Genomic DNA, 12,094 nt, shown 5'->3' on the forward strand with positions numbered 1-12,094 from the left:
GAGGCATCACTGTACTAAGACTCTAACAGGCACTGTGCTACGCACTGAGAATGGCCAAGTCTATGCCAGCCTCACATTCAGACGAAATGAGGACCACTCCATCCACAGCACAGGTGACCACCCAGTACTGGGCTCTCATGCAGGCATAATCAACACTTCACTGGATTTTTGAATGAAGCATTTAAGATTCACTTTTTTTCTTTTAGCACAGATTAATTTTTTTTAAAGACTTGGTTTTGTTGAAAATACCAGCATCGAAGATAGCCTTTTTATTCTTTCAACAGAAGTAAAATATAAAGTTCTAGGGTTCAATTCCTTAAGAAAGAAGGATTTAAAATCACTTCAATCCATTGGCTTCACACACCATGCTGCACCCTCCAGGCTCGCTTCTTTGGGAAACCCAGTGAATTAAACTGTCCCTCCAACATAAGTCAGTTTAATAAATAGTAGGAGCTAAATAGAAGCTGATACACACACTGAAAATAAAATGAGGGCACTGAAGTTCTTTTTACAAATGCTAATTTCCATTTACTTTTTTACATGTCAAACTGTATTTGGAGAAATATTGTCTTTGAATCCATAAGTGGAGAATAAGTAAGCAAGAAGCATAGCCCTCAGGAATAAAAAATAATTTTGGGAAAAGAAGTCTGAGGACAATGCCTTATAGATTCCCAGAAGGCAACATCTCAAATGATTCTTTCTTTTGTGAAGATTTCATTTGGCATTTTAGAACCAAAACCTTACATAATCAGCAGAAAGGACCAAGAATAAAGGTGGTTCAATGGTAAAAAGTGGACATATAGCTGGGATACAATTTTACAAACTAGATTTATTTCATTGTTACATGAAAAATATATTAGGAAAGTTTTACGAAGGCACAGGCATAAGGACAGCTGGCTCTAGTGGTCAGAAGTGCCGGCTCCAGATTTTCACAGAGCAGCTATCAAATGCTATTGATCCATAGGTTCACACCCTGTGTTTAATAGCTAATCAATGTCTTCTGGCCAATGACAGACATGACACCAATGAGTACAATGTTTTCTTTTTTAATTATTTACTTATTTGGCTGCCCTGGGTCTTAGTTGTGGCATGTGAGATCTAGTTACCTGACTAGGGAACAAACCTGGGCCCCCTGTACTGGGTCCAGTCTTAGCCACTGGACCACCAGGGAAGTCCTCAGGATCCACTTTCGAAGTTTGTTTTTTTTTAATCCTTTTTTGTTTTAGGCCTAACTGACTTCTTTACATTTATAATGCCAACAGCATATGGCATTCCTACAGGTTTAATTCAGGTTCCCATGTGAAGAAAAGTGTTAATTTCTGTAGAAATTACACAGCCCCTTGATGTCAGGGCTATGACACAAATGCCTTCGTCTTTAAAATTAGGGCACCAAACAACATAAATACCAAAGAGAGCAGCATAGACAATACAGCAGCCTCTTGAAAGTAACAGTTAAGGGCATGGCTGCTATAAAGGTTCCAGAAGCTGGAGGCAGCAGTCCAAAGAGCACTAATGGTAAGAAGATAGGCTGGGGCTGTGGTGACAGAATGGTGGAGAGGCACAGCCAGGACACACACAGTGCATATAACATAATCAAAACCCAAATTTATTAATTAAAAGATGAAAATTCATATGCCTTTAGGGGCCAGACTGGTAAAGAAGAGAAGTGGGTTGCTATAAGACAGTAGTAGTTCTGTGGACAGAGCCAAACTGCAGAGCTGATGCTATACCTAAATCAGGTAGATGCCTAAATCAGGCATCTAAAATCAGGTTTCTGTTTGCTTTCAGATTCTGCATGACAATTCAAATACACTTCAGGCCAAATTCAGCCTATAGGCTCCCAGTTTGCAAACTGTAGAAAGGAAGCAATAACGTGTGTGAGAACCTCTGGGATTTATAGAATTCAGATGTGTCTGAGGGAAGAAGGTGCCTTTCTGTTCATAATGCCTCTGGACATACCCACCATAGACTGGTGACCTCCCAGCCTCAACTGTGCTGCTGCAATTCACCGATGGGAAGTGTGGTGTGCCCAATTTGCAATCAATAACATATAGTACTGACATCATAATGAATTTACTTTTATTCACTTTAATACATAAATTAAGGATACTAAAGTTTATCTCTAAAATAACTTACAAAATCACTTCCACTTATATGCCAAAAAGGAGGTAGAATAACTAGAAAGGAAGAAACAAAACATAATCCTTTGTATACACAGGGAAGTATGGCCTACATGTGATAGGTTTGTGTGTCTTCCTCATAGGGGAATAAAGTTACAAATTACTGCTCAGGCTAATAGTAACCAGGTTTGGAGACATTGTGGCAGCTAGCCTTAGTTCTACAATAGCTAGATTAGAATGAATTAGTTTTAGGAGACTTTTTTCAACATTTTAGAAGATGGTATTATTTTATAATCAGAGGGGGATACAACACAGAGGGCTTCAACAATACTGGTCTTTTTATTATTAACCTGGGTAGGAAGTACATGGAGAAGGCAATGGCACCCCACTCCAGTACTTTTGCCTGGAAAATCCCATGGACGGAGGAGCCTGGTGGTCTGCAGTCCATGGGGTTGCTACAATCAGACACGACTGAGCGATTTCACTTTCACTTTTCACTTTCATGCACTGGAGAAGGAAATGGCAACCCACTCCAGTGTTCTTGCCTGGAGAATCCCAGGGATGGGGAAGCCTGGTGGGCTGCTGTCTATGGGGTCGCACAGAGTCGGACATGACTGAAGCGATTTAGCAGCAGCAGCAGGAAGTACATGAGTGTCTCTTTCACTACTCTTTACATATTTTTTATGTTTAAAGATTCATAATAAAAGCTCTATTAAAAAATCTTATTTTAAACCCTAGTAGTTCTCTGCTTTGAGAAAGCCCCAGTAGAAAAGGCTGCAGGAAAGGCAGGCAAGCAGGATTAGAGTGAAAGCATCATTTCATTTAATCTTATTCCATTTTGATGCCAACTAGAACCTTGATACTGACAAGAATAAAGAGGCACTGACTAACTTCAGTTTGATTTTATGAGGACCTAATATAACAAAGACTAATTTGAGCAAAATACACACACAAATACATATACATACACGTGCACATACACACACTTTCAGAGGTTATATTTGAAACTTTTTACTTACTAACACGTAACAAGGCAAAGTTTCCAAATACTAGACACATTAAATCATTAAAGCAGTCTAGTTAGTAGATAAAATAAAACACTATTGTTTCCTTGAAAAAAGCCTTATAATGCTGTAAATAAATGATGACAAGTATACAAACTTTAGCTAACATTTTATCACCTGGTGGTCGGTTTGAAAATTCTGGCAGTTTAGGGCCTGAGCTGTCCAAGTTAATTCCTTGTTCTCCAGGCAATGGCTGTTGATCAGCCTCCTCCAGACCAGCTGGGCGAGTATCTGGGGTGCTAAAAAATAAATTACACGTTTGAGAGTAAGTTGTACAGTTTATACATGAAAACTGTTTAACCCCTCCCCTATGTCTGAATAAATCCATCTGCATTATCAGTCTTAGCATTATTTATATCTCTCTAGTCTGATAAAACATTCAATATTTGGCATAAAAAATCTGCCAATTTCATTAAATGTTAAAATCCACTTAATAAAAGGCTATTTACTCGAGGTGCTTTCTACAAACTTCTGATATAATGATTTTCATTTAATTATCCATCCATTCAATGTATTAAGACCTGATTTTGGGTTATCAGCATTGTACTGTTCCTATGAAACCACACTATCTTTAGGGTAGCTATCAAATTCAACCAGGGAATCCAGACTTCTTTTTTTGTGAATATTGCAACGGTGGCTCCAACAATCCATAACACCTTGCAAGAAATTGTAGACTGGCTAATGAAAATGGTAGTCAGAGAACAAAGAAAGCTGGAGAATACCAAAACAAAGCTAATTAATTTTGTTGCAGAATGTCTATTTAACAGACATCCCCATCAGCTTTGGGATGCTTTCATTTTCACCTAAGTGTACCTTACAATTTTATTACAGAAGGAAAAAAATGAAGAAACACCCACATTCTCAAAGACCCAGGGCTCACAGCCCTCATTTTGTTTTTGCCCTGGTATTAGTCACCCACTTTTAGACAGTATTTTATCTCGTTGTACTCTGTAGTTTCATAAACCTTACCTTAAATCCATTTTAAAAGCTCTAGGACATGGGAATTTAGAACCTGAAGCAGGTCCTAAGCACATCTAGATTCCTGTATTGATTTGCTCCTTAAATGACTTTCTCTTGCTTCAATTACAGGTAAGGATTCCTGTAGTATTCTTTACTTTCAAAGAATTATACTGCTAAAAAAAAATCTCAGGCCCAGCCACCTCATGTTACTGGGTAACAAAACAAAGGCCCACAGAGGTGTAAGAAAACAGGCTGAAGATTCCATGGTAAGCTGGTGGTAGAGCTGGGAGCATGCACTCTTCTTTTTAACTTACTGTCTCCATTCCTAGAAGCCTTGATGTGGTCCTAGGAATGGACCTAGGACCACATCAATGGAGAGGTCCTAGGCCCTTCCCACAATCTGTAGCTGTAACAAGTAAGCAACTCCCTAAGTGCTGGTACAGATAGCAAAAATCTATACTAATGGCAACTGAGGAACCTTTCAGTGTTACTCCTAGATTACTGAGAGGAATAAATATTGCCACAGAAATACTATTCCCATACAGATTGATAGTAGTAAAGAATTTAACTTAGAAAGAGCTATTGGAAAAATCAGATAACCAAAGAGTTTACTAATTTTGAATTCAGGAAAAATACAGGTTGCTAATATGCAATTATTTTTTGATTTATAAGATTCAAGAAGAAAGTGAATATGATATAGTTTTATAGTACAACCAAAGGCATACTGTAAGAAGACTGAGAGAAAGGTAGTGGGTTGGCCAAAAAGTTCATCCAGTTTTTTTCCAGGTGTTATGGACAAACGCGAACAAACTTTTTGGCCAATCCAATAGATGGTTTTATTTTAAACATTTATGTTTGATTAACTAAAGCTCCCCTATTCTCTTCTATAATCCTAGTAATTTACTTGAATTAACCCACTTTTATACTTCTTAGTCATTATTTTCTGGTAATGTCTCTGGATTTCAGTTTTGTGATTAAAGGCAGAAAATCCAGTTTAATCAATATTCCTTTAGGAATCATTTTATCAAAGCCAAAAATATGACTTAACACTTAGCTTTAGGAAATGAAATATAAATTAATTGCCCTTCCCACTGTGATCTTGCAAAAGACTCACCTTTACCAAAAGGGTAACTGATTAAAAAGGTCTAATCATCTTAGTATGAGGTTTTAAGCTGCTAAGGATGATAAAGAGCCTTTAAAAGAAAGGCACTTGCACAAAAAAATGTTTCTATTTGAGAGACAGAAGGGAGTCTCCATAAGCAGTTTTCATTCCTAAAATACATATAGCCTCTCTGGTTCCCCAGCAGTCATTGTAAGCCTGACATGCTTTGTAGAGTTGTAGTGTGGTAGCACTGGCTACTTCTCAGGCTCTGAATGGCGCAATCCCCTCTGAGACTACAGACTTAAGAGACATATATCAATTGACTGCAATATATGAAACTTGTTTGGCTCCTTATTTGAACAAATTGTAAAAAAAAAAAAAATTTATTTTGAGATAATCAGGGAAATCTGGACACTGTCTGAATATGTGAGAATATGAAGGAAACATTAGTTTTTTCCAGGTGTGCTAATCATATTGTGTGGTCATAAAAAACAGAAAACAAAAACCAAAAACCTGTCTTTATCTTTTAGAGGTACACACTGAAATATTTAAAGTGAACTTGCTTTAAAATAATCAAGAGGTAATGGGAAGAACATGAATGAATGCAAGACAGATTATGAGCTGAAAATCTTAAGCATGGGGAATTTCATTATACTGTTCTTATACATGCTCAAAAATTTCCATCAAAAAAAGTTGTTCACATAGAAATAAATGAGTAAGATTTCAGACAAGACTATCACAACCTACTTTAGATCCTGCTGACTGTTTTTCTTCTTCCGAGGGGGCTTCTTCTTCTTCGGTTTATTTGCGTTGGTATTGTTTTGCTTATTGTTTACCCCGAAATGGCCTGCAGAGATATCACTCTGCAACAAGTTGACCAACAACGGGCTTGTCAGCGTGACATCCTTATTGACTGGGAAGCCTGGATTCTGACCACAGGACATCTGATTTCCATTGGGTGCTCCGTTGAAAGGCGCATTGAAGGGCATCCCATGGCCTGAGAAATGGTTTCCCGAGGCACTGTTCCCCTGCATGGCCTGCACGTGGGGGGGGACCATGTTGCTTTGCTGCATGCTAACATCTGGCATCATCTGAGACAAGCTGACATCATTATTTGCTGTCGTAGCAGGATCACCATGCTGCTGGGCCATGTGGGGGCTGGGCCCTGGTGGCCGCAAGACCTGCCCCTGCATCCCCATAACCTGAGACGGACTGTTGTTCACGGGCCCTTGCTGCGGCAGCATCTGTCCTGACATCGGTCCTGTAAACTGCACCATGTTTCCTTGCAAGTTTGGCGTTGGTCCCCTCATTATCTGTGCTGGTCCCGGCATGACATTAGATTGGTTCTGAGTGTTAAACTGTTGCTTATTCCCCTGCATCTGATTGGTCATGATCTGCTCTATCATTGGATTCTGTTGGAGCAAAACTTGCCCCTGAGGCCCCATCATCTGGTTATGTGGCGCCATCATTTGAGGGCCCTGCTGGGGAAGCATCTGCTTGGGTGGGGTCATCCTTTGGGGCGAGGGCCCAAGATTTTGGCTCTGAGGATTCACCATCATCTGACCCTGTGGCATAAGCTGGGCCCTTGAAAGGATCATGGGGTTCTGAGGGGTCAAGGTTCCCTGTTGCTGGACCATCTGGCCCTGGGCGGGCACGATCTGCTGGTGCATGCTCATCAGTTGAGATGGTGGGCCCTGCTGGGGCTGGCCTTGCATGTTGCCCAGGTTCACCTGAGGAACCCCAGAACTACCAGCCTGTTGGCTGTTCATGTTGCCATGAATTCCCATGAGGCTGGGCTGCATCATATTTGGTGGCCCGTGGGACACCTGCATCTGGTTTTGAGGAGGACCAGCTCCTTGACCACCTTAAAAAAAAAAAAAAAGGGCACAGTTTCAGAAAAATATACTATTATCTTGTTGGTATTAAGATTCTCAAATTACCTTAATTAAAAAAACACCCCTCACCCATATCCAGTGATCAGCATAAACAGATGTGCTATGCTTAACACATTTCTGTGAGTTTTCTATAGTATGAGGCTGTGACTGTGGCATACATTCTCAGTGATCATACAATAGAGAAAGAGAAACCTTTTCTTTATTCCTATTTGGTAACTTGATAACATTTTGCAGATCAATATAGTTTTCTTTCTCTTAGACTAAACAAAGAGAAAGGCAGCATCTCATTATTTAAAAATAACTTGTAACTACCTTAAAATGAAGAAAATTAATGAAAAGTGCTATGGGATAATGAAATAAGCTCTACTTTAGATGAATCAGGAAACAAAAAATGTGCTGCAGCCTCTTAAGAAAACCTCAGCAAAGTTGAGAAGACGTTTAACAATGCTCCTTGGGAAACTATAATTAAGACTCTCCAAGGTTATGGATGTGTTATCTGGATGCTGTACTTTAAAGAAAAGAACAGCTAATACTTCCTAAAGATAGGTCTCCTCCACCCCAATGTGGTAAAAATTATTTCATCTTGATATGGAAGCCAAGCCTCTGGTGGAAGTTAACTGACAGACAATTAAGAAGCTGCAGGCAGAGGACAGTCAACAAAGGATGATAAAGCTTCAGTGACCCTCTCCTGTGGCAGTCCCTAGTAGACCACATGGGACATGTTTTAGTCTTCTTAATTATTTCCAATTCAAAGAACACTTCCTGGCTTGCCACAGTGTATACTTACTGTTAGGTCTTTGGGATTTTCCTATAGCTGCTTATATTCTCTCTTCCTTTCTGCAGAATAACCTTCTAGCTTATTTTATCTCCTCCCCACCCTTTTCATTTTTAAATGAGGACTAAAAAGTGATAGCCACAATGAAGTTATCAAGCCAGTCCATGTTCCAGCCAGGAGGCAAGGGGCAAACTGTCCTTTGTTCATACAATCTAGATTTTTCCTGAATCCTAAGATCTTCCAGACCAGCCTTAAACTGAATTCCATGACCACTGTATATACTACATACACTAAATACTCCAGTATATATTCATTCAATTGACAATCATCTATTGAGTACCTAATATGTGCAAGGCACTTCTGGTACTGAGGTAACATCAATAAGCAAGACAGACCAAATCCCTTATCCCATGGAGTCTAGTTGGCAAGAGTAAAATAACAAACAGACTAAGTATTTTCAGAGGAAGAAGTAAAAGGTTAATAAGAGAAATAAACTAGAATAAGAGAACAGGAAACGACAGACAAGAGTAGAGCTATCTTAGATGGGATAAACGGAGAAATCAAAATAGTAAGTGCATGTGGAAGGCACCATATAAAAATATAAAACAGCTGTGCTTATGTGGAGGAATTATGAATGATTTTATTACTGTTTTAAAACTTCCTATACAATGTGAATTTACATAGCTCAGGAATTACAGTTTTGCACTAGCAGATGGGGAAAGTCATGGTTTGCCCTACATTTTTCTAGCCCTTCAAGAGGTAGTTTGAACTTTTTAAGTTTCGAACTTTTCTCCTTTGTTAGTGCTTTACAATTAACAGTGGAACCACAAAACTAAACTAACTCCAAATGGGCATGGGAGCTCAGAAAGTATTTGTGCTACCTCAATCCAAACTCCCTATGAGAAAGGGTAAGAGGATTAATCATGTGCTACCTAACAGCAACCAGATACATGCAGTCTCGGCTAATACAATATTGCTTACAAATATTTTCTAGCCATTCTGCTGTACACAATATGCCCTCCTAAATTTATATATTTATATATAAATTTCTTATATACAATACACTATTGGCATTACACCTGTATTGATAAAACCTGGTCTTCAAACACCACCTTGTAAACCAGAATTCAGACACTCAACATATACAATGTTAACATGAATTATAGAGATTTTAAATGCTGCAGTTGTTCAAAATGCCATGTACCTCCATGCCTTTGTACCTACCATCTCCTTTGCCAGAAATACCTTTTGTCCTTTTACTAACTGAGGTGTCAGCAACCTATGATCCATGGATCAAATAAGGCCCACTGCCAGCTTGTAAACAGACACAAATTCACTCAGAGCTCAGGAATATAGTTTTGCATTAGCATACAGGCATTGTGGAACACTGCCATGCCCATTCTTTTATGTACTGTCTATGGCTACTTTGGTGCTACAACAGCAAAGTTAGGTAGCTGCAATAGAGAACATATAACCTGTGAAGCCTAAAATATTTACTACCTGGTTCTTTTCAGGAAAAAAAAAAATGCTGATTTCAGCTCTAGCTCTAGGTTTATCTCCTTTCTTTAGGTGTTTCTAGATTTTTCAAGACATTTTACCTACTTCTAATATACTAGTTATTGCCCTGAAAGAATATTTACAGGTCTGAAATGAAGCGGAAGGATCAAGGCTTACATTTCTCTGTATATCCTTGTTGTCTACCTACCACACAATGTTCAATAAATGCTGGCTGAATAAGTCATAGAAAACAAACCTGCATGCTGGACATTTTGATTCGCTTGCAGCTGAGGGGCTCCTGAATTCCCAGGGGTAGTTGCTGTGGTCGAAGGCACCTGACCTTGCATAAAGTTCGGATTGGCCTGTCCTGCTGAGAAGCCAGGTGGGAGGCGTTTAGGCATTCCTTAATAGAAAACAACGAGTAAGGCAGTTACCTAGCAAATTTATACTCTTGCTTAGATGTGGAATGAATAAGGAAGGATGAGCTGCATGAAGTCTCCACTGGCTTAGCTCTCTCTGTCACACTGGTAGGATCTTTAACAAGGTTGGGAAAGATGGTTAAAAAAATCAACACAATCTCTTACATGAGCATTGTCAAAATGAAAAAGAAATACTAAAAAATTTACACTTTGAACATGCCAAGGAAAAGATGGCAATCTGCTCCCTAAATGTGATCTGAGGCCACGTCACAGCAAGGTTTAGGGCTCACTTTTCTGTAATACAATGGACCCCCAAACCTTTACATACTTTAACATAGGTACCAAAGGAATACGCTAAATTCTCTCAATATTCAAAAAAACTGATCAGAAATACTATAAAACAAAGACCTGGGTCCTGATATTAAGCGTAGATAGGTGATTTTTTTTTTCCATTGAGGGAATAGATGACAATTTTCTTTGTGGAAAAATTTCTCCCCTGTATTGTGCTGGTCTCTTTGGAAGAGACAAGAGATCAGCAACAATTTATAGGAGCATCAAAGTGAGGTTATATTAAATTTATCATTACACCTTCCTCTCAAAAAGGTTTGCTGAAATTCTGACAGCTATGGTACCAAAAACTGTGCTCTAATGGAATCTTACTAAAGTAATATTTTCTTTTATAGGAAGGTTTAATTTCAGAAAACCAATCTGTAATAAGAAGACTCTCAGAACCCATTCACTGTTTATAACACAGGCCTGGATGTGGCCAGATCACCTAGGTGAGCACATAATTTGCTCTATGAAAGCATCAAGACCTAAGCTCACTTGAATTAGTCCATTTATTTAAGGGCAAAATTTTCAATGTCCTGAAAAACGCTCTGTAGACAAATATGCATTTGTCCTTTCTTTAGCAGTGACAAGTCCCCATTTGCATGCTTCCATTGTAATTATATCAGTAATCACATTTGCAGGAGGGACTACCCAGCCCCCACTGATCCAAGGCTAGATGCCCAGAACAGTGAAGTTTGGAGCCAAAACATTCTTGCATTTTCTCAAAACTTCTTAGTATTCAAATATTACAGCCTGCATGTCAGTAAAAGTAATTACAAGAGAGTGAAAAGACTGATGAGTGATTTAATTTTACCAGAAATCATGGGAACATGCCTTTGCTATGTTGCACTAAAGATGTAAGGGTTTTTTTTCTGGATTGGCAATGGGTGTCTTTTGGTGGGGGGTATGTTTATCAGGTGACAGTATTACACTCTCTATACCTTACTGAAAAGCTCCAAGCACATTCATGTGCACTAGATCAATGATTAATAAGAATAAATAATAAACATGGAGATGGATAAGTTTTACTGTAATCGTTTTACCTCTCACACATTAAGCTCCATTGCTTTTTCTTCATACAAGAGGCACCTTACAAAATAAATAAATAAATCTCCTTTAGGTATAACTGGTGGAATTCCCTCTCTAAGGAGCAGGCATTGGCATTATAAAACTGTAAAAGTCAATGATTTATGAACTTACTCCCCTTTAATACTTTAAGCAAATTTAACAAATACCATGCTAATAATATTTTTGCTAACTAGGATTATCAAAATTGAAAACCACAAGGGCCATTTCCCCAACAAAACCCTACACTTATCTTTTCATTTTTGCTCTACTGCATAACCTTAATTTTTTCAACAGTGGAGCAGCTTAAGTTGTTAATAAAACCATGATTCTTCTGGACGCCTTAATTTACTAGTACAAGATCAGGCAAAAATATTTTGAAAAACAAAATGAACATATATCTACATTGAATTTTACCTGCGTTTTTATCCAGAGGACTAGCTTAAACATAACCAGTAAGATGCTGCATAATGTATCAAGTTAACTAAGTCATATCAAGTGTCATCACTATATTCACAAAACCAAATAGTTACATCCTCGTTTCACTCCCTCCTTTAACTCTAAAAATTGAAGTGCTACTAAGATCTAGCTCCAGTCAATTTACCAACACAAATAGCTCCAGTGTTCCTCACCTCCTAGGCCTGGATGTAAACTCTGTGGCCCCTGATTTGGTGGTTGCTGCTGCATCACCATGAAGTTAGGTGGCACGTTTCCCTGTTGAACCATAGGATTCCGACCCGGAGAGCTGACGGGCTGCTGAAATCCCTGGGGAAGTGGGTTATTTTGAGGTGGCCTTGGTCCCATCTGCTGCTGAGTTTGGTTAACCGTTGGGGAGGAAGCAGGGGATCCCTGCTGGAAGGAGGAGGG

At 38.9% G+C, this 12,094-nt stretch overlaps 1 protein-coding gene across 5 annotated transcripts in view; it reads right to left on the bottom strand.

Moving 5' to 3' along the window:
• Positions 1 to 12,094, bottom strand: part of NCOA6 (nuclear receptor coactivator 6) — an 84,217-nt gene that overhangs the window by 21,233 nt on the left and 50,890 nt on the right. For all 5 annotated transcript variants that reach the window (XM_010854882.1, XM_010854881.1, XM_010854884.1 and 2 more), the window contains 4 exons: positions 11,860 to 12,094; positions 9,670 to 9,816; positions 5,994 to 7,110; positions 3,302 to 3,423 (listed from right to left, as the gene is read on the bottom strand). In XM_010854882.1, the coding sequence (XP_010853184.1) occupies positions 3,302 to 3,423; positions 5,994 to 7,110; positions 9,670 to 9,816; positions 11,860 to 12,094 (1,621 nt within the window). The remainder of the gene's footprint in view (positions 1 to 3,301; positions 3,424 to 5,993; positions 7,111 to 9,669; positions 9,817 to 11,859) is intronic.

Source organism: Bison bison, unplaced genomic scaffold (assembly GCF_000754665.1).
Source record: "Bison bison bison isolate TAMUID 2011002044 unplaced genomic scaffold, Bison_UMD1.0 scf7180017864352, whole genome shotgun sequence".
Taxonomy (NCBI): Eukaryota; Metazoa; Chordata; class Mammalia; order Artiodactyla; family Bovidae; genus Bison; species Bison bison.